Raw genomic sequence first — 22,335 nt, 5'->3', positions numbered from 1 at the left:
CCCGCCAACACGCCCAGCTAATCTTTTGTATTTTTAGTAGAGATGGGGTTTCACCGTGTTAGCCAGGATGGTCTCGATCTCCCGACCTCGTGATCTGCCTGTCGGCCTCCCAAAGTGCTGGGATTACAGGTGTGAGACAGCCAATCTTGTCTCATTTTTTAAAAAAAAATCACGTGGTAAGAGGCAGAGCCAAGATTCAAAACCAAATCTGATGGACTGCAGTATTACTTCTCCCCAAACTAACTCTCCCTTGCCACATGATAATGTTTATTCCAACTTGCCAAAGGCACTTTCTATGCTGCTTGGCTGAGCGGAAGACGCTTCACAGTCTTGCTTCCCCTCATAAGAATGAGACATCAAGATACGCCAACATCAAAAGCAGCTGCACGAACCATGAACATGCTGGACCATGACATGTGCTTCCTCCCCAATCCCTGCTTTCTGTTTTTCCATATAAAGCCTCCCAAAACCAGAATTACGTCTCTAGTTGCTTGGTGGTATCACTAAACTAAACCAAAAGTCCTGAGATGATTTGGGGAACGGACAGGCCAACACCAATGGGGCATCCACTACGTGCCAGGTGCTACAGTAGCACCTAACACGTTCTCTTTAACCCTCACAAAGATCCAAGGAGACAAGTATGGTCTCAAAGCTCAGAGAGGTGAGGCAACCTGATTAAGGGAGCAGCACTGGTGAGGGAAGCAGCTGGCATTTGCCAAAATGCCACATGGCTGTCAGCCCGAGCCAACCATGCCTCTAGCAGACGAGCTATGGCTCCAACCATCTCAGCAGCCACAGCATCCACTCACTCAAGCAAGTGTGGGCTGGGGCAGCAAAGGGCTCTCAGATTCCATTTTGCAAGGCCTAGTAGGAGGGTCACATACATCAGAGGTATCAAGTTGGTGCAAAAGTAATTGCAGTTTTTGCCATTATTTTTATTTTTTTTCGAGACAAGAGTCAAGTGCTGGGATTACAGGCATGAGCCACCACGTCTGGTTTTTGCCATTACTTTTAATGGCAAAAAACGCACTAACTTTTGCACCAACCTAATAGAAAGTAAAGCAGCTTAAAACAAGCTGCCCTGACTCAGCAGCTCCCAACAACAATCATTCATCTGGAACTACCCAAGAAAAGCAACAAAAGCTTCAATTCCCTGAAGGGTTAGAACCAATACAATGCTCAAATGTCTCTGTGCAGGAAAAAAAATGCACCGCAAAAAGAAAACCTGGCTAGGTATGGTTGCTTATGTCTACAATGCCAGCACTTTGGGAGGCCGAGGCGGGAGAACTGCTTGAGGTGAGGAGTTGGGAGAACATGCATGGCTGGAGTCCCAGATACTCAGGAGGCTGAGGCCGGAGGATCACTTGAGCCCAGGAGGTTGAGGCTGCAGTGAGCTATGATCATGCCACTGTACTTCAGCCTGGGAGACAGAGTAAGACCTTCTCTTTTAAAAATAAAACAAAGTCACAGGTTCTGAGGGTTAGTAAAAATAATACATTTAATAAAGAAAAGAGAAAACTCAAAAAACAAACAGCATGTTTCCTATGAAATATTTACTCCTTTACCCTAAATGTAACTGCTTTCCAGTTCAAAGCTCTACACACTTCATGTGGGCCTTTATAAAGCAAGTACTGGCCTTATGATTGTCTAGAATACTTGAAGAAGGGAGTTTATGACTTTGCCAAAAAGCTGTTGTACATTCCCACTTAACAGATAAATAAAGCAGATTCTATGCAACCGGCAGCAAGAGGAATAAAGACGTGCATTTTCAGATTTTCGTTTGAGTGCCCTGGCCGTCAGACCATTCAGTGTGGTATTTAACTAGTTTAGATTATGGTTATTGTTGATCCTCTATTTACTGATGTTCCATGCCTTTTATGAAGAAAAATGCTACCTAATTCTCTTTTACCCAGTGAACTACGTATTAGAGTTGTTGTTAAGTGGAACAGAAAAATGGTTTGATGAACAAGTTCTATTTTCCTTACCCCCAAATTAACTACCATCACTTCAAGGAAGAGAGAGGGTGCCGACTCTATTTGGAACCTATTTTACAATCTAGACTCCCCACATGCAGGATCATAGGTGTCTCATGTGGATCACAGAACACAGGCAACATGACACCAGCTGTAGAGGAAAAACCTGGCAAAGATTCCAAGAACAGTTTGTCTGGGGAGTCCTATGGCAGTAGGCCAAGTGGGAAGACCATGGCGGTACCTTCTGGATGGAGGTACTTTCAAAATGGGAGGCCCATCCACGTTTCAGATTCCACTGGAGTTCTTTTTTTTTTTTTTTTGAGACGGAGTCTCGCTCTGTCGCCCAGGCTGGAGTGCAGTGGCGCGATCTCAGCTCACTGCAAGCTCCGCCTCCCGGGTTCCCGCTATTCTCCTGCCTCAGCCTCCCGAATAGCTGGGACTACAGGCGCCCGCCACCTCGCCCGGCTAGTTTTTTGTATTTTTAGTAGAGACGGGGTTTCACCGTGTTAGCCAGGATGGTCTCGATCTCCTGACCTCGTGATCCGCCCGTCTCAGCCTCCCAAAGTGCTGGGATTACAGGCTTGAGCCACCACGCCCGGCCTCCACTGGAGTTCTAAGACCTGGTGTAATGGGTTCTGGTAGCCAACGACAATCCCAGCCTAAAAGTAGGATTTGGCAATACAGGTAACATTCACTCTCTTCTGGGGCCTAGCAACTCTTCAACTTTTATCTGCAGTAAAAGCAGATGCCAAATATTTTAGCTAACCTGGAATCAATGAAATACCTCCTGTTACACTTGTACCACTACTAATAAGGAAAACAGATCAAAGGGCAGATGCATTAGATGGTACCACAGAACCCTGAATTCAACTTTGACTCAAGCAAAAATCGAAGCCATCATCCTGATTATAAAACCCAGTGAGGCCAGGCGTGGTGGCTCACGCCTGTAATCCCAGCACTTTGGGAGGCCGAGACGGGCGGATCACGAGGTCAGGAGATCGAGACCATCCTGGCTAACACAATGAGACCCCGTCTCTACTAAAAAATACAAAAAATTAGCCAGGCGTGGTGGCAGGCACCTGTAGTCCCAGCTACTCGGGAGGCTGAGGCAGGAGAATGGTGTGAACCCAGGAGGTCGAGCTTGCAGTGAGCTGAGATTGTGCCACAACACTCCAGCCTGGGCGACAGAGCAAGACTCTGTCTCAAAACAAAAACAAAAACAAAAACAAAAAACCCAGTGAGCTTGATGCAGAAAGCCACTCCCCTCTAGGAAGAATCATGTCCTATCACACAGGGACTAGCAGCAAGACTGATTTGTCCACACTAATGGAGGCTATAAATACTCAAACTCAGAAAAAAAACTCTGGTATCTTGACTCCAGGTCTAAAGGCCAGTTGCCCAGGGCATACACTACTTACACAGAAATGGGTTTCCAAAGGCTACACTGAACAGCCCCACATCTGCTAGGGGATATGAAACTGTTCAGGTCCATAGGGGCTGAGGTGTTGCTTGTTTTGCCTCAGCTTTCCCTAAGCTTTCACTGACCAGCTATCATAGGAATGAGCATGGGGACCTAAGTTCAACTTGGCTAGAGAGCAGGCAAGCCTTCTTAAAGCACAGAGGCCCCACAGGTTCCACAGTCATTAGCTAAGGCAGCAATGCCTCCTGTTCGCCAGTGTTGGGAAACAGACTTTTGCCTTAGGCCAGCTGAATGATTACAATAGTTGGGCCAAGTCCACAATGCAATAATTAAAAATAAATAAAAAATGAACTGCATCTCCACAATGCAATAATAACTACTGCAAGCCATTATCTGGCTAATTTCCTAAAATTAAAAAAATTTTTTTTTTGGTTGGGGGGGTAGGGGGGAGCGGTCCTCGCTATGTTGCCCAGGCTGGTCTTGAACTCCTGGCCTCAAATCATCTTCCCACTTTGGCTAAGTGCTGTAATTACAGGCATGAGCCACTGTGCTCAGCTCTAAAATGTTGTTAGAGAACATTCACAGACATAAAGATGAGCTCAGTGTCATCCTTAACAATCTCCTAAAAGGAAAATTTAAGATCTAGTACTTATAATCCTGGCCTCAAAGCAAACCTAAAAATAACTGTCTCTCTGATTTGTTTTACACAATCATTTATAGTTGTGTCTGTCGAATAGTAAGAATCACTCCTAGCCAGTGACTTGGTTATCACTTATCTTATGTGAGAGTAAACCTGCAATATCTTAGAGTCCTTCCTAAAATTATATAGAAGTCAAAATAACCTTTCCAAAAAGGAGTACTAAAAAAAGTGTCACTGATAGAAAACATTAACTGTATGCCAAAGTACTAAAAAACAGGCAATCGTTCTATTTCAGTTAGATTTTTTTTTTAACCTGTATTCACCTATTTTCATCAGTAGGCAGGGCAGTGCTATCAGAAGAGTAGGCTGCCCTTCTATGAGGACAGAAGCTGTTCCTGATACTTATTTCTGCCTTGCACACAGTAGACTCAAGTAAAATGAATGAATGAATTACGAAATACACTGACTGGTGAGTCAGCCCGTTTTTCAATATTCCAGGAAAAAAAAGAAGGCTGAAATTGCTAATGAAAAAAAGGATATCTAGTTGAGAGATTTTTGCGTTACTCTTTCTCTACATGAAAGCTTGTTGTTTAGATAAATCACCACAACACAGGACTTTCACATACCTGTCTTTATTTTGCTTTTATTTGTGATTTGATTTAAATAAATAAGAAGGTTCACACAGGTTAATATAAAGACAAGCAGGTTTGCTGTATGGCTGAGAAATAATATGCTCTCTCGGTGTATACTGATGGCATTATCAGATAACACCATGAGGACCCTCCTCCTCCTCATTTCCTGGGTCAGTCCTGGTCAGTGCTTCTCCCGCCTAGTGCTCCTTTTGTATCAGTTACGTACACTGAATGCAAACACAGAAGAATACAGGGTTTAGTACTAAGTCCTGTCCTAACTGTGTACTGCAAACATTGTGTGGTGAGGCCCTGCTCACAGGCCTGGCTTGGCTGGCAAGGGCCAGAAACTGACTAGGCCCTGATCAAACCCATTAGTCTCTCATTAACTAGAAATAAAATTAAGTCTGTACTGGAGTAATAAGCAGGGCAATGAGCACTCTCTCAGGAATGTACAAACCAGGGCCCTTTCCTTAGTGCCTTCTGACTACCTCCGGGAAGCTTGCTGGTGGCATAGCAGGGCCACATCAGCATGAGAGAAGGACTTCTGTAGATGATTTAACATTGGTCTCGCTCTGTTGCCCAGGCTGGAGTGCACAGGCGTGATCTTGACTCACTGCAACCTTCACCTCCTGGGTTCAAGCAATTCTCCTGCCTCAGCCTCCCAAGTAGCCAGGACTACAGGTACCACCATGCCCAGCTAGTTTTTGTAGTTTTAGTAGAGATGGGATTTCATCACGTTGGCCAGGCTGGTTTAGAACTCCGGACCTCAGGTGATCCACCCACCTCAGCCTCCCAAAAGTGCTGGGATTACAGGTGTGAGCAACCACACTTGGCCTGTTCAAGTCACTTTCATGTGACAGTCTCCCAAAATTCAAAGATGTATTTGATGCACTGGCTGAGAATGAGCGTGAGAACCAGTCAAAGAATAGGAAAAAACCCTACTTTTATGCTCAAGGGCTGATGACAGGGCAAGCTCAGTTCAACCAGTCCTTCTGATTGTGCTGAAACATTTAACTCAGTTATTAGTGTGCTGAATGTATTTTTAAAGCTCTTTAAAAACAACTTTTTTTATTTGCCTCTGTAATAGTTTTTCTGTTGCTCTTAACTTATCTCTACAGTCCTGTTGGGGAACTTCTCACCTACCCATTTATCCTCCCTTCACCCATTCATCCAACCCTTCATCATCTATCCCTCCATCCTTCCTCTATCATCCATCCTTCCATCCCTCATCCTTCCATACATCCTCCCTGTCATCCATCCTCCTATCCATCCAAAGTCCCCCATGGCAAAAGGCAACTCCCACAGCCTTCACCCACCCCTACTCCCCTTACAAATTTTTAAAAAACCATGAAGAATAAAACTCAAACATAATTGTGAATGAAAACACATTATTCAAAGTTTCTACATGGAGGTAGAGGATCCTAGCTGAATGTGACTTCCCCTTTTAGTAAAGATTTCAGAAAAAAGCTATTTGTGATTCAGAATTCTAGCTCCAAAGATCTGATGTAATAGCAAGTGTGCTAGAATCCAAGTGGGATGCTGTTATACAGAACTCTTTCATGGTCATCTCCTAGGGTAGAGGAAATTCCTAAAAAGGAAGAAAGAATCAGTAAGAGTCTCACTGGGGAGGACACCCACATGAGAGCAGCTTATTCAAGTTCCCAGTCATGTAGCCACCCTGCTAGGACACAGGGTGAGGCTGCCGGTCCAACTTTCTCTCAGAATTTCCATTCAAGTTCCTGTAACTTTCTGTCAACTACCCTTTCCTTACAAGCCATCATCTCCACTGTGTGTCTTACAACTAATTGACAGGCATCAGCTCCCATAATGGCTCGTGGATTAAGGGAAGAGAATAAGCTGTCTCTCTCCTTCTTGGTTCCGTTCAGGTATATTTGGTTTTGTCTTGCCACTCCCCTACTCAAAAGCATTGCTGGCACTCTCTCCTTTCATATTAAATGTTAACTCTCCTTTGCTTGGCTTTTAAAGGTCTTCCTCCAAAATGCACCCAACCCTCTTTAAGCACACCTCACTTACCACGGCCAAGCTGGCCAGTGTCCTGTGAACACACCCTGCCTGTGGTTGCCTCTGAGCCTTCCTGTATGTGGTTCTTCTTCCCTCCAATTCAGTTTGAATCCATCCTCCATCAAGGGATCACTTTCCTGATTACTCCAAGCCTTATTGCTTTGGCCGTCCCCAAATTCCTATGATCACTTAAAAGTCAACTAGAACTCAACATACTTGATCTTCACTGGCTCTTCTTCTTTCCTATGGATTAGTCACATCTATGTTATCAGATAGTAAATTCTTTGAAGATAGGGATTAGTGGCTGAGCACCCAGGAGACCTCACTTACTGACTGAAAAAATATCAGTCAATATTATTGACTGTGTAAAGCAAACGGGTTTAACTGGCCCTTAGGCAGTGAAATCACAGCAAAAAGTTCAAGACCCTCAAACCTTTGCAGGGGAACACCCACAGCTCTAAGGAAGCTCCCATTTTTCCTGAGCTACAACAGTTCTTAACCTTACATTTTGTTCTGGTCCTGCTGGAATACAATTAAAGCAGACTTAGCTGAGAACAAGTCATTTGAAACCTGAGCATCTATACCAGGAGCCATTCTTACACTTCTGAATTATATTTATCTGTTTGAACCAATAATTTCACTAGTCCTACTTTGAGAACTTTCATCAGAAATTAAAATGCTGAATTCAGAGTATGGGGAAGAGAATGAGCCCTAATAGCCAAAATAAAATATGCTGGCAATCTTGGGAACATTAGCTCTGCTTCAGCTACAAGAGTGCATAGCATTAGAACAATCTAAAACAATGCTCAGAGCCCAAAGCAAATAAAATAGAGCTGGACAGCTTGGAAGCTACTGAGGTACAAAAAGGAAAGTTCCTGGAGATACTTTTTATTCTCAGATAGTAGTGTTACAAACAACAAAAGACATTTTCTAAGGCCCATAGTGTTTGCTTAATTTATTTAAAAAATGCACACAACATTCATGCCAATGTAAACACCAGCAAGGCTGGGAGGGCTTTACTGGCTCTTCTGGGTTTTCAAAAGAGAATCATCAAAATATTAAGCCCAGAGTCTCCTGGCAAGTCCCTTCTGGTACAGAGTGTGCTAATCTGCCAGCCAACTGTGACAGGTCTCTTCGTTGCTCTGTGTTGCTTCCTACCGGCCTCACATTCTTTTGCAGTTCCTACAAATGAACGAAGAGGTCTCTACGACCTGACACTAAGTGTATAAACTACCTCCAGGGAATAGCCAACAAACTTCACTTGCCAACAAACCTCATTGTAGTGTGGTCTAGAACATCAGACTCAAACTGGATCCCCGGGTTCCAGCCTGCAGCCCACCTTCAATTTGCTGTGTGAATGTGAGCAAGTTACTTATAATACTTCCCTATTATTTTTTCAAATGAGGATTATAACTATGAAAGTCACAAGTGTGTTGTGAATGAAGAATAAGAATAAAAGCAGTAAAGGTACTATGGATAGTATGAAATGGTTTACATGTTAGATAGATAGTGTTAAGCTCAGTCCTTGGACCTTTAATTATGCCAGAGGTTCACCAGTGGGGGAATTTTGCCCCTCAGGGCACATCTGGCAATGTCAAGAAACATTTCTGGTTGTTACACTGTGGGGAGGGAGGGCGGTACTATTGGCATCTAGCCGGTAAAAGGCCAGGAATGCTGCTAACCACTGTACAACGCAAAAAGAGAGACTTAACTGGCCCAAAATGTCAACAGTCTTAGTCAGCTAAGAAACGCTAACCTCTCATCATTTAGGGAATCACATTTAGTCTTATAGCATTAGATGCCATCCATGTAACATAACTCTCAAATTTATATCTCCACCTAGACTTCTCTCCTACACTCTATATTCAACTTGGAAATGCAACAGCCCACTTGACACCTCCATTTAGATGTTTATATAAATATCCAACGTATCCAAAATGGTACCCTGATCTCTTCCCCACTTCTACCGCATCCTTTCCCCTCTCCATTGATGGTACCTCCATCCCTCTAACTGCTCAGGCCAAAAACCCTGGTGTTATCCTTTATTCTCTCTTACATCCTCTTCCAACCTATTAGCAAATCCTGTTAGCTCTAGCTACACGATATAGATCCAGACATGGACCACTTCTCTTACCTCTACTGCCACCAGCCTGATCTGAACCACTCTTACTCTTTGCCTGGATGACTGCATTAACTTCCCTCTTGGACTCCTGTTCCTACCCTTGCCCCGTATTTACTATACAAGAGCCAGAGTGCTCCTTTTATAGCATTAAGTCACACATATTACCCCTCTATTGAAAACCTTTTAAGGCTCACCTTTACCCTCAGAGCAAATGCCCAAAACTTTATAAGGACCCACAAAATGCTCCACGATCTGGTCTCTGTCCCCTGATTTCATCTCCTTCTACTCTCCCTCTTGTGGTTCTGCTCCAGGCACTGGCCTCCCTGCTATCCCTTGAACACACCAGGCAAACTTCCACTTCAGGGCTTGCACTGGTTGTCCTCTGCCTAAAATATTCTTTCACCATATAGGCTTTACAGAAACAAAAGTCGACTTTAAAGGAACTGTAGGACAGCCCTTAACGTATGTTCTAATTCTAAAATACTCAGTACATTCAAAGAGAGATTTTTAATTTGTCCCAGAAAAATAAGACTCCAGAGACTGTATCTTGTGGCCACTATCAAGGAATATAGACAGGTTTGGTTTTTGTGTGTATGACATCAAAAATATAGATCTGCTGTAACAAGAGTGAGTTAATGAAAATTTCAATGCCAACAAAAACCTGAACCCAAGTGACTACGAAGGTTTCTAGGGAATCTTTTCCCTTCTTGGAGGCTAGAGAGAAAGCAATAGCTTGTGGGGAGAAGAGGTTTAATAGTAAAGTCACATAATATTTGGTCAACAATTGCCTTGATCCTCATTTAAAATGTAGCTGTATGTTACAGAAAGCCCACAACTGTCGGCCCAGCTAATAAAAATGTGCACTTGAACACTGCAATTGGGAAGCAACACAGTGCAATGTTAAGAGAACAGAGCACGCTTAGCAGTCAAAAATAACTGCTTTTGTTGGTATCCTGGTCTTATCACCCCGGTACACGACATTAGGCAAATCACTGAACCAGTCTCCATAAGTAAAGGAGTGATAATAACAACACTTTTATCATGGTACTGTTTGTGGACTACATGAAGTAATGCATGCCAAGCACTGAGCCTATTGTCTCTGGGGAATAACAACTGGAGTCTGGGAAGCAGGGAGGTGACTGGTGTTTTTTGCCATAAGCTTTGTAGAACTACTTGGTTCCTTAAACTACGTACACTGATAAATTTTAATAATAAAAATTAAATTTAAAAAAGCCTCAGCACCGTGCCTGGTGCGTAAGTGCTCAATCAATGATAGTTTTACAGCTCTGATTAATATACTTTCATTGGCATGAGAATAGTGTGTTCTTACTACCTGTTCCTTGCCAGAGGGCCAAGTGACACCGATTTTCCATCTAGCTTCTCTTTGAATCATCTTTGAACCTTTCATGGAGAGGATCTGCATGTGCGAATGAAGACAATTCTAGGGTTTCATGGCAGTGGGAAGGTTACACTGGTGCCCTCTTAATGCCTCACATAAGCACTAGCCCAGTTGAGGACACCAACTACCTGCCTTCTGATCAACCTACCTGGGCAAATGTTGGTTCCAATTCCACGAAGCCACCCCAAACCCTTCCCTTATTATTACGTTAAACTTTTTGGCCATTTCAAAGTAGATAATAGATCCACAAGCCATTACATTGCCAGGCCCATAGAACAAAAGATCTGCCTTTTCCAAACCTCCTCCAGCAGCCCCCACTACTGTTTCTAAACCCTCACCTGGATGGAGAGAAAAGAACTCTTCTATGCCTTAGTCAACACAGATAGCAGCAGGTGAGAAAAAGAGCTGATTTCTGATGTAACAGAAGCAGACTGAGTCCTGCTAGCTCCAGATACAAAATGCTTTACAGGATGACTGTCAAGAGAGGAAAGGGGTGGGGGTGGGGGAAGAGAATAAGCACAAAAGCAAGCCAGCAAGCACGAGCGCGCGAGCAGATGGCACTTGGCAGGGCTGGCTCTGGAGGAGCGGGATGAACCTCCCCACAAAGATAATAATAAGTTTCTCCTTCTGAACCAGCATTTGATGGAAGTAATAACAGTGGCTCAGACTGTAATCCAGTTTAAAGGGGGAATATATGACATATACCAGCCTCAAACATTTTTTTGTTTTTTTGAAGAAAGGACAAACACAATATAAGAGCCATATTTCAAGAAACAAAATAAGTGAATTTGGGGTCCTCTTCAGCTCCCAGTGTAAATCATTACTCCTGTAGTGAAAGAAAGCAAAGCATGCAGCTGTCCTAAAGAACAGCCCCTCGATTCTGCCAGCCATACTCTTATTCCCAGCTGTCCTGAATCAGGCCATTTGGGGTCTTACTGCCCTGTAAAGGCCTTCTTAGAAAACAGTGAAATCTTAAAAATTACTGGCATATAAGAAAAAGGTGTACGTAACTTTAACAGGGCTTTTATTTCCCTTTCCACACCTCTGTGAATTGTTCTTCATCAGTTTCGCACTGTCCAAACAGAAGCTACTCTGGCCCCCCAGAGATGAGTCACAGTGCTAGAATTCACAGCAAGGTTAGCCTTAGTCAACAGAGTGAGCACCCATCCTACTCTGACTTGATCGCCAGAAGCTCTTCAGCTAATCACATAACAAGGGATAATTAAAACACTTTCTAGCCTTCACCAGTACTTGATCTCACTGTTCACCTGGGACAGACAGTTCAGTCACAACTGAGCTGACAATCAGGCCAGCCAATTTCTAACAAAAGCAGGGAGCCAGATTTATGAATCTTTGAGTTGAGTCAGCATATACTTACTTTTCTGACTCCTTCTGACAGCTCCCCACAGGGAGAAACCCCTTTGGGTTGTGGGATGCAGCTAGGGCAGGCGTTCCCCCCAGGAACGGAGCACTGAGTTCAGGGAGCTTACAATGACTCAAGAACAGCTGGAAAGGACTCCAGGGTGTCCAGTTCCTGACACTGACAGATGTGCCATTCTGTTGACATATCCACCCAGCCCTCATAGTGCAGGTGCCTAAAGCAATCTTTTACCTTCATCCTACCAACCTTAGCAAGTTAAATTGTAACTATGGAGGCATAGTTGTTTTAGCAGGCATGTGTACCTGCCTGCTAAAACTGTGGTCATAGGCTTCCAGAGCATCACGTTCTTTCCCAGACTTGATGGCAAGCAGGGACTTCTCTGGAGTTAATCAGATCTATTGCCAACTCAGCGATCCCTGACACTAGCACCTCAGGCACCCCCCCTACCTAGCCGATAAAGATGGCACCTGAGCCAGGCACAGTGGCTCATGCCTGTAATTCTAGCACTTTGGGAGGCCGAGGTGGGCAGATCACTTGAGGTCGGGAGTTCGAAACCAGCCTGGCCAACATGGTGAAACTCTATCTCTACTAAAAATACAAAAAATTAGCTGGGCGTGGTGGTGCGTGCCTGTAATTCCAGCTACTCAAGAGACTGAGGCAGGAGAATCGCTTGAACTCAGGAGGCGAAGGTTGCAGTGAGCCGAGATGGTGCCACTGTACTCCAGCCTGGGCAACAGAGCACAACTCCTGTCTCAAAAGACAAACAAACAAACAACAACAACAAAATGGCACCTGGGCTGAACTGAAAACACTTCCCAATTCCAGAGCCCCAAAGGTCTCTTTCTTCCTCTCCACTCATTCACAAATAAAAGGGTGCTAATTTACTATAAACACCACATGGCTTGGGTACCTTGAGTGTAAAAATACTTTTATCTTTTTTATCAACCAGAAAAAGAAGTCACTACTTTAAAGACCCAGCAAACACTGGAGCTCTTCAAAAGATGCCATAGTCAATGATCAGATTATATAAGGGTTGTGTACCTTATTTAAACTCCTCCTCATTCACACCTTGATACTACTGGTCACCAACTCAATGCAAGCTTTCCCCCAACACAACCTCCAGCCCAACAGCAGGATCTAGGGAAAGCTCAGGTTCACCTACCATCAAACACCTTTTAGTAATGTGGCACCTGGACTTGAATTCCAGCTCTACCTCTCACTGGCTGTGTGATACTAGGCAAGTTACTTAGCCAGCTAAGCTTTCGTTTCCTCATCCAAAAATGAGATGACATATGTAACATATCATCTTTACATCTTTGTTTCCTCATCTAAAAATGAGATGATACATGTGAAGTACTTGGTAGCACGCCTAGCCCATACAAATAGTTAAAAAATAACTCTGCTATATACCTGATCTCATCACTTTGTCAGGTATACACTTCAGAACCTCAAGCATGCCTGCCTTTATAAATAAATAAATTACATATTATCAAGCCAAATATAAATGTTTAGGATTATCTCTGCATTTAAGGCTCACATTTAGCAAAGATTTATGATAGATGTCCACTCATATTTATGACAGATGTCCTCCATTTAACCAATTCTTTTCAATGTCAATTTGTATAATTATTTAATCCCTACTCATCAAAAAAACACACTGCAACCAACTGAACCTATCTCCCATTGTCCATCACCCATACCTCGCGACTGCAGGCCCCTTACTCACTCTGCCCTTGGCACTTCAACTGTTCTCCGTGTCCTTGCTGTCTGTCCATCTTTCCAAGTCTCACCCATCCTCTGAAAAGCCCTTTCCTTCAACTCCATCTCCACTTCATCTCTTTACTCACTCTGCCCTTGGCACTTCAACTGTTCTCCATGTCCTTGCTGTCTGCCCATCTTTCCAAATCTCACCCATCCACTGAAAAGCCCTTTCCTTCAACTCCATCTCCACTTCATCTCCGCTTCTCTAACTCTTACTGTACCCTTTCAGCCATTACATACAACATAGGCTGGGAGCAGTGGCTTGCATCTATAATCTCAGCACTTTGGGAGGCCAAGGTAAGAGGATCGCTTGAGCCCAAGAGTTCAAGCCCAGCCTAGGCAACAAACGGAGACCCCATCTCTACAAAAAAAATTAAAAATTAGCCGACTGTAGTGCCATGAGCCTGTAGTCCCAGCTACCCGGGAGGCTATGATGGGAGGATCGCTTGAGCCTAGGAAGTCAAGGCTGCAGTGAGCTGTGATTGTGCCACTGCACTCCAGTCTGGGTGGCAGAGTGAGACTCTATCTCAAAAAAACAACACACACACACACAAAACCCAAAACACAGATTATACATTTGGACTGTGGTGTTCTCTACTGACCAAATTCATACTTCATTTTGACTGAATTGCTCTCTAATTGCTTTGTGCATGTTTCATATCCCCTACTGTACCGCGGGCTCCTAGTGGGTAGGGATCCTTTTATTCCTCAAGTCTCCTAATGTACGATGTACACTGCTCTGAACAGTGCCCAGATGTATGAATATTTACTGATGACTACCTCCTATACCCTAATATATTCCTAAGGAGCCCTAAGAGCTAGAGTGGAGCTGACTCAACTTTAGCCAGAAATGCCTTCAGAGAACTTGCTCGATGCTTCATATAAATGCTTTCTAGGATTCTGCTTAGATTAAGAAAAAAAGGAGACCCAATTTCTCTTTGGCATCTAAGTTTCACATTTTCAATGCATTATAGTCAATAGTCTTTTTGGATATTATCTCTAATGGGAAGTTCTTCTCTACAGTTCTTGCAAATGCTACTTCTAAATGATCCTACAAAGTCCAGGAAAAAAAACTAGATAACATATTAATACCAGGAGTTCATCAACTTCAAGAAATAAGTCAATAACCTCACCTTAGTCCAGTCCTTCCAAAAGAAGCAACCCCTGGTAGGACCTCAATTAAAGCTGGCAGAAAACACCAGCCCAAGATTCCCAACCTTCTGTGATGACTGTGTGCAACCATCACAGAGGTGATTAAAAAGCATCAGTCCCTAAAGGAGAGGAAAACAATGAATGGTTTCTCAATTCAGGAAGACAAGTGCAGTGCCCTGGCCAGGAACAGCACAGCTCTCTCCTAAAACTGCAGTGATAGCCAAGCCAGAAAGCTCGTAGTTGGGTGAGGCAGCTTCCATCAGAGAAAGCACAGGAGCAATTGGTTTGTTTTGCCTCAATCAACGTTAGTCTTCCCATTAAACCCAACAGACTCAAGTTCTCATTCTAACAAAGTATGCTTAGCCCAGGGCTGGCCCATTTACCACTCAGAACAGTCACAGACTCTGGAGGGTTAAATTCAAGAAAAAATACTAGAGAAATAGGAGCTCAGAAGAAAATATTTTATTTATTAGAGCATTAAGACGTGAAACGTCTTTCCTCAAATACAGGCAATTTACTCTCTTGCCAATTTACTTCTCTTATGTCCTATACAATTAACACTAATCCACAAAATCCTTTGTAATGACCACCCAATCAATCAATAAATCAATCCTTCCTTATGCTATTACTACTGAAAGAAGTCTTTCCTACAGGAGTATGTGGAAGAGGACTCACATCACCAGTTTTCTTAATTTGTTTCTTGATCTAGACCACATTTAAACTACTGGTCAGGCCGGGCATGGTGGCTCACACCTGTAATCCCAGCATTTTGGGAGGCCAAGGTGGGTGGATCACCTGAGGTCAGGAGTTAGAGACCAGCATGATTAACGTGGTGAAACCCCGTCTCTACTAACAATACAAAATTAGCTGGGCGTGGTGGCACATGTCTGTAATCCCAGCTACTTGGGAGGCTGAGGCAGGAGAATCACTTGAACCCGGGAGGCAGAGGTTGCAGTGAGCTGAGATCACGCCATTGCACTCCAGCCTGGGCAACAAGAGCAAAACTCCATCTCAAAAAAAAAGGGCTAGACGCTGTGGCTCACGCCTGTAGTCCCAGCACTTTGGGAGGCCAAGGCGGGAGGATCACTTGAGGTCAGGAGCTCAAGACCAGCCTAACCAACATAGGGAAATCCTGTCTCTACTAAAAATACAAAAATTAGCCAGCCATGGTGGTGGGTGCCTGTAATCCCAGCTACTTGGGAGGCTGAGGTAGGAGAATCTCTTGAACCCGGGAGGCGGAGGTTGCAGTGAGCCAAGATTACGTCACTGCACTCCAGCCTCGGTGACAGAGCAAGACCCTATCTTGGAAAAAATAAAAAATAAAAATAAAATAAAACTACTGGTCAGAAAAATATCATTCTTACAACATAGTCACTTGCCCCTCAAATAAACATAAACTGTATTTTTAAAATTTAAGGTGAATGCCAACATGAATTAAAGCCAGGACAGACATAACAGTTTATGGGTAATATGGGTAGGATGCTAGGCTTAATATGCAGCATTATTATTCAGAGAAGAATACACAGGAATGCTCACAGGACTCCACCACAGGAACCACCTACAACAATGAACTCCCAGCATCAGGGCTTTATTCAACCAACCAAAACCAACAACCAGGAATCATCATCACCTTAGCAAACTATGGAAGACACTAATCAACTGGCATAGAGGAAAACAGATCAAGAAATCAAACACCTAGAAGAGTGCCTCACAACAATCAGAATATTTAATATCACAGTTAACTCTACAAACAATTCTCTCACTTATTCACCACATTTGAAAAGTCAAAATATCACTGGGGCCTCTCTGGATTGTGGATAAGGAAGTCGATGGGCCATAAAAGACTGAAAAGACATCAACAAGAAGACATGCAAACAGGGTAAATAAAGCAAAGCCCAACAATAATATTTAGAATAAATAATTGAGCAACATTCTTTCTTTTTTATAAATACTAAAAGTAAAGAACTTCACTCTTTCAACACCCAAACTATAGCAGAGAGACAGGAGTAAATTATAAATGTGGATGAAGCAACATCCACAGGACATGAAGATGGGGGTGGGGAAAGAGGAGAAGGGATGAGCTTTTGCGTTGTTGCTGTAGGCAGGAGAGCTGAGCAGTCTTAAAGAACCTCCTCTGGGGAGCGGCAGTCTAGGATTCTAGGTTTGCCATGAAGGGGTATCACAAGTCCCAAGGCCCACCACCTACCCCTTCTCTTCTCCAAGGGCACCTACCTTACTGTAAGTCACTACTGATAAGTTGTTTGCGTGACTGCTGGGAGACAGATTTACAGAGTTCTGTGACAGTTTATTCTGGTCTTGCTCAGTTTGGTCAGGAGCAGGAGCCCATGTGTCAGGAGCAGGAGCCCAAGTGTTTTTGCTGATCGAGTCGAACTCGGAGCCCCCAGGGTCTTTTAAGTTGTTTTCATCTGATTGTCGGTTCTTTTGGGGAGAGGCAAAAGGGTTGAAGTTTCCTTCTACCTTACGATGCGGCTGTGTGTTGAACTCCGTTTCAAAAGATGACAGCTGCTGCGTTACTCCTAAAAGTCCACCCACCTCCACACTGAGAATCACCCAGATGACATCTGAAACAAAAAGGTAACTCATGTCAATGCTAGGCTTACCCTTATGGCCCAAGATAGCCACCACCAAAAACCCCAAACATTATCCAAACCATAGAATGAAACATTCTTCTATATGCTAGTTTTAAAAGCTTGCTAACAAAGCTGCCTGGTACATTTGCATTGCATGCATAGCTACATTTTTGGTAATGTCAAATCCAAATTCTAGTATAAATTCAGCAGAGGTCTGGGTAAGATCCATGAAACTCTACTTATAAAAAGCTTACCAGTTGATGCCAATGTACCGTCATCTTTGGAAATCATTATTCCAGAGAACGATCAATAGATAGAAATCAAAAGTTACTCTTCCTAGAATTAACACCTCTTTGTGGTTTTTCACTTTATTTTACATGTATTTAACTCAGAAAATTCAGGACTGGCATAGTTCTGAAGTTTTAAAATGCTTACAATTACGAGAATTACAACTTTACCAACGCTCTTCCCTTTGGGAGCAATTTAGAATGACCATAGGTTGTCCAAACTAGGACAAATCAGAGTGAACGAGGGACCTATTAATAATCACGCCAGGACCAGCACTCATCTAGACAAAATGGAAGATGCTATCACCCTGGCTATTTGACCAAAAACCACCAAGAATTTGGTGTATTTCTAAAATACCCAATTTAACACCTGCTTTGCTTTTCTGTCATACAGTCATGCACTGCTTAATGAAGGTATGTTCTGAGAAATGTATCATCAGGTAATTTCATCACTGTGTGAACATCATAGAGTGTACAAACCTAGATGGTAGAGCCTACTACACACCTAGGCTAGATGGTATAGCCCATTGCTCCTAGGCTACAAATCTCTACAGCATGTTACTATACCATTACTGTATTGAATGCTGTAGTCAACTGTAGTACAATAGTAAGTATGTGTGTATCTAAACATATCTAAGGCCAGGCGCAATTTTTCATGCCTATAATCCCGGGCACTCTGGGAGGTCTAGGCAGGAGGATCACTTCAGACCAGAAGTTTGAGACTGGCCTGAGTGACACAGGGAGATCCTGTCTCTACCAAAAATTTAAAAATTAGCTGACTGTGGTGGTGCTCGCCTATAGTCCCAGCTACTTGGGGGACACAGGTGGGAGGATTGCTTGAGCCCACGAGGTACAGGTTGCAGTGATCTGTGACTGCACCAATGCACTCCAGCCCAGGCAACACAGCAAGACTCTGTCTTAAAAAAAAAAAAAAAGAATTACGGACGGGGGTGGCAGCTCACGCCTGTAATCTCAACACTTTGGGTGGTGGAAGCAGGCAGATCACTTGAGGTCAGGAGTTCGAGACCAGCCTGGCCAACATAGTGAAACTCCGTCTCTACTAAAAATTTAAAAATTAGCTGGGCGTGGTGGCAGGTGCCTATAATCCCAGCTACTCAGGAGGCTGAGGCAGGAGAACTGCTTGAGCCTGGGAGGTGGAGCCGAGATTGCGCCACTGCACTCTAGCCTAGGTGACAGAGCGAGACTCCATCTCAAAATAAATAAATAAATAACAACAAAAAAAATCTAAACATAGAATAATAAAATATATGATATGAAAGATAAAAAATGATATACCTGTCTAGGGAATTTACTATGAATGGAGCTTTCAAGCCTGGAAGTTGATCTGGGTGAGTCAGTGAGTGAATGCGGACATTACTGAACACTAATGTAGACTTCATAAACACTGTGCAATTAGGCTACACCAAATTCATTAAAAAATAAACTACAATGTTATGGAAGCTACAGCATCACTAGGTAGTGGGAATTTTTCAGCTCCATTATAATTTTATAGGACTACCACATTGACCAAAACATCATTATGCAGTCCATGACTATAGAGGGAAACCCTACCACCTATCCACAATTAAACCATACATGTATTTTTAAATAGATGCACCATAGGACATTTGGTCATAGTTCAGTTCTTGATTTGCTCAAGTGCCAAAGCTAAGGGTTCAAATAAAATAAGAAAGTAGCAGTTTCCTTTGATGTTCAGCACCTCACTCCAGACAACAGAGACACGCACATTCCTGCTGGAAGGTTTTCAAAAAGCAAAATACAGAAAGGCCAAGAAGCTTTTAACTGTGTGAACCCTACTCAAAACAAATACAAAAAATTGTCTAGGCTCCTAAATAACTGTTGAAAGGTTGATAGAAAAAGGCAAATACATTCTACCAGTTAGCTACCTAGAAATAGAGATAATATAATCCTAGAACAAACACTAAAAACAAGTAGTGAAGGAAACTAAGGAAAACTTTCTTAGGCTGTGTTCATTCTAAATTTTTACTTTGGGCTGTACATCAAAAGAAGGCAGCCTGGCTGGGCATGGTGGCTCATGCCTGTAATCCCAACACTTTGGGAGGCCGAGGTGGGTGGATCACTTGAGGTCAGGAGTTCGAGACCAGCCTGGCCAACATGGCAAAACCCTGTCTCTACTAAAAATACAAAAATTAGCTGGGTGTGGTGGTGCATGCCTGTAGTCTCGGCTACTTGGGAGGCTGACATGGGAGAATCACTTGAACCTGGGAGGCGGAGGTTGTAGTGAGCCAAGATCGTGCCCCTGCACTCCATCCTGGATGACAGAGTGAGAGCTTGTCTCAAAAAAAAAAAAAAAGGAATCTCAGAGTATCACACAACCATAAAAACTTAGAGGTTTGGGAGCTGTATTAAGAACTGGCTACATCCAAACAGCTAAGAGTCAGATCCTAGTAAGTGGAGATGCAGTGACATCTGCTGTTCACTCCTGGAATTAGCAACTTCTTTCTCCTCTGAGAAGGGGAAATCAAAGCCACCAGCATGACTCACAGGAATGTGCATTCATTCCAGATACACGTATCATTAAAGAACATATAAATCCTCATGTAAACTAGCATCATAAAAGTTAAACCTCTTGACAACACTGCACATGTAGTGTGCCACTTCCCTTGAAAATCTGGGACAGTGCTAGGAACAGTGCGTCAGAGGACCTGTGTTCAAAGCTCAATCTCATAAATCAATCCAACGAAGTGGGTCAATCCAATCGCAGCCAGTCTGAGGACGAATCATTCCATGCTCTCCTATCCTAGCTTTCCAACAAAAGATAGCATTCCTTCACTCTACTATTTGCTTTTCCCAAACAGATATGCCCTGTCTTACAATACAGGCTGAGTATTCCTAATTCGAAAATCCAAAACTTTGTGACCACCAATCTGACATTCAAAAGAAAAGCTCATTGAATCATTTCAGATTTTGGATTTTTGGATTAGGGATGATGAACTGATATAACACAAATATTCAAAAATCAAAAAAAATCTAAAATCTGAAACAATTCTGGTCTCAAGCATTTCAGATAAGGGATACTCACTCAACCCATAGTTTTACTCCTACTTCTCGTCTACCACCTATCTGTTTTAAAAATAAATTCTTTTGTAAGTACACGATAGATTTGGCACATAGCTCCTCAGCTACAGGTCATATGCTTCATTCTCTTAGCTCAGGAAACTAAATGCTTATGAGAAAGCTATTATCCATAAATAAGACTAATGACCTACCACCACCCCTTTTCCCTCTTTAGAACTAAAGCATCATTAGGCTGGGTGCAATGGCTAGCACCTGTAATTCCAGCACTCTGGGTGGTTGAGGCAGGAGGATCACTTGAGCTCAGGAGTTTGAGACCATTCTGGACAAACACTTTTTTCCCTCTCCCCCTCTCCTTTCCTCTCCTTTCCCCTCCCTCCCTTCTCTCTCTCTCTTTCTTTCTTTCTTTTTTCTTTCTTTCTCTTTCTCTCTGTCTCTCTCTCTTTGATGTCTTTTTTTTTAATTAAATTTTTAGTAGAGATGAGGTCTCACTATGTTGCCCAGGTTGTTAAACTCCTGGGCTCAAGCGATCCTCCTGGTTCAGCCTCTCCAAGTAATGGGATTGCAGGTATAAGCCACTGCACTGGCTAAAAATGTCTTTAGTATGACTCACCAGAACTTATCATACTTAAGCCACCTCCCCCTCTCTTTGCATTGGCTATTACACAGATTCTACATAGTTGCTATAAAAGGAAAGTCATTTGAGGAGCCACTGATTTATAAATACCAACAATAAATATCAGTTCTGACCCTTCTAAGTTACTGCTGCAATGGGTCATCATGAACAGCAAAATACACCTTCTACATGGTACAATCTCAGTCATCCTGTACCACTTCCAGACCTTACATTCCAGAATGTGTTCACCCCCTGCCTACTGTATTATTTTTAATCAAAAAAATGACAAAGTAAAGAAAAGGTAAGGATGGCCTAATAAGCTTGTTTCACAGACAATGACCATTCCCAATTCTTACCAGAATGCCTTGATTACTGAGGTAAGAACTGGCTGCTAGCCAGATATTTTACCATCTGTTATAATAAAACCACAAGTATAAGAGATCATCCAGTGAAACTGCTTCATTTTCTAGATTTTAAAAATGTGAAGTCTAGAGGTAAAAGTGATGGGCTCAAGGTCATAATTCAAGTTAAAGCAGACTGAGAACACCCAGCTTTTAGTATAGCTTTAAAAACACACACCTAACAGGAATGTGGGAACCCAAGTACCCAGGGAACTAAAGCTATGGTTAAGTCAGTCCCATTTCCCAAGCCACAGTATCTTTACCCACAGACATATGATCTTTGGCACCAAAAGGAAGAATGGACCACAAAATCTCCCAAAGAAGTAGCCAAGGAGGTAGAATCATGTGCCACGAGAACACAATGAGGACTTAGAAAGCAAACGGAGACCCTGATTTTAAAATGTCTGGCCTGAAGATTTTCTTTTAAAGCACCTGAGGCCAGGCACAGCAGCTCACATCTGTAATCCCAGCACTTTGGGAAGCCAAGGTAACCAGATCGCTTGAGCTCAGGAGTTTGAGACCAGCCTATGGCAACACCAGTCTAGGTAACATGGTCAAACACTGTTTCCACAAAAAATCCAAAAATTAGCCAGGCATGGTGGCACATGCCTGTAGACCCAGCTACTTGGGAGGCTGAGGTGGGAAGATATCCTAAGCTTGGGAGGTCGAGGTTGTACCACTGTACTTCAGCCTGGGCAACAGAGTAAGACCCTGTCTCAAAAAATAATAATAATCAAAATAAAAAGCACCAGAGACAGAACATTAGAGTACTGTAAATGTTATCTCATTCAACTTGTCCTTTTTACAGATGACAAAACCTCATTATTATAGTATAAACTTCCTTTTTCAGAAATACATCATAAATTACTAAAGAGAGAACA

At 42.9% G+C, this 22,335-nt stretch overlaps 1 protein-coding gene across 3 annotated transcripts in view; it reads right to left on the bottom strand.

The window, feature by feature from the left end:
• LOC105514202 (chromosome unknown open reading frame, human C6orf106) overlaps positions 1–22,335 on the bottom strand; it is a 127,287-nt gene that overhangs the window by 4,413 nt on the left and 100,539 nt on the right. For all 3 annotated transcript variants that reach the window (XM_011945410.1, XM_011945409.1, XM_011945411.1), the window contains one exon: positions 16,735–17,084. In XM_011945410.1, coding sequence (XP_011800800.1) covers positions 16,735–17,084 — 350 coding nt within the window. The remainder of the gene's footprint in view (positions 1–16,734; positions 17,085–22,335) is intronic.

The sequence above is a fragment of the Colobus angolensis genome, unplaced genomic scaffold, assembly GCF_000951035.1.
Source record: "Colobus angolensis palliatus isolate OR3802 unplaced genomic scaffold, Cang.pa_1.0 Scaffold24, whole genome shotgun sequence".
In the NCBI taxonomy this organism is placed as follows: Eukaryota; Metazoa; Chordata; class Mammalia; order Primates; family Cercopithecidae; genus Colobus; species Colobus angolensis.
This window is presented reverse-complemented; position numbering and strand designations above follow the sequence as displayed.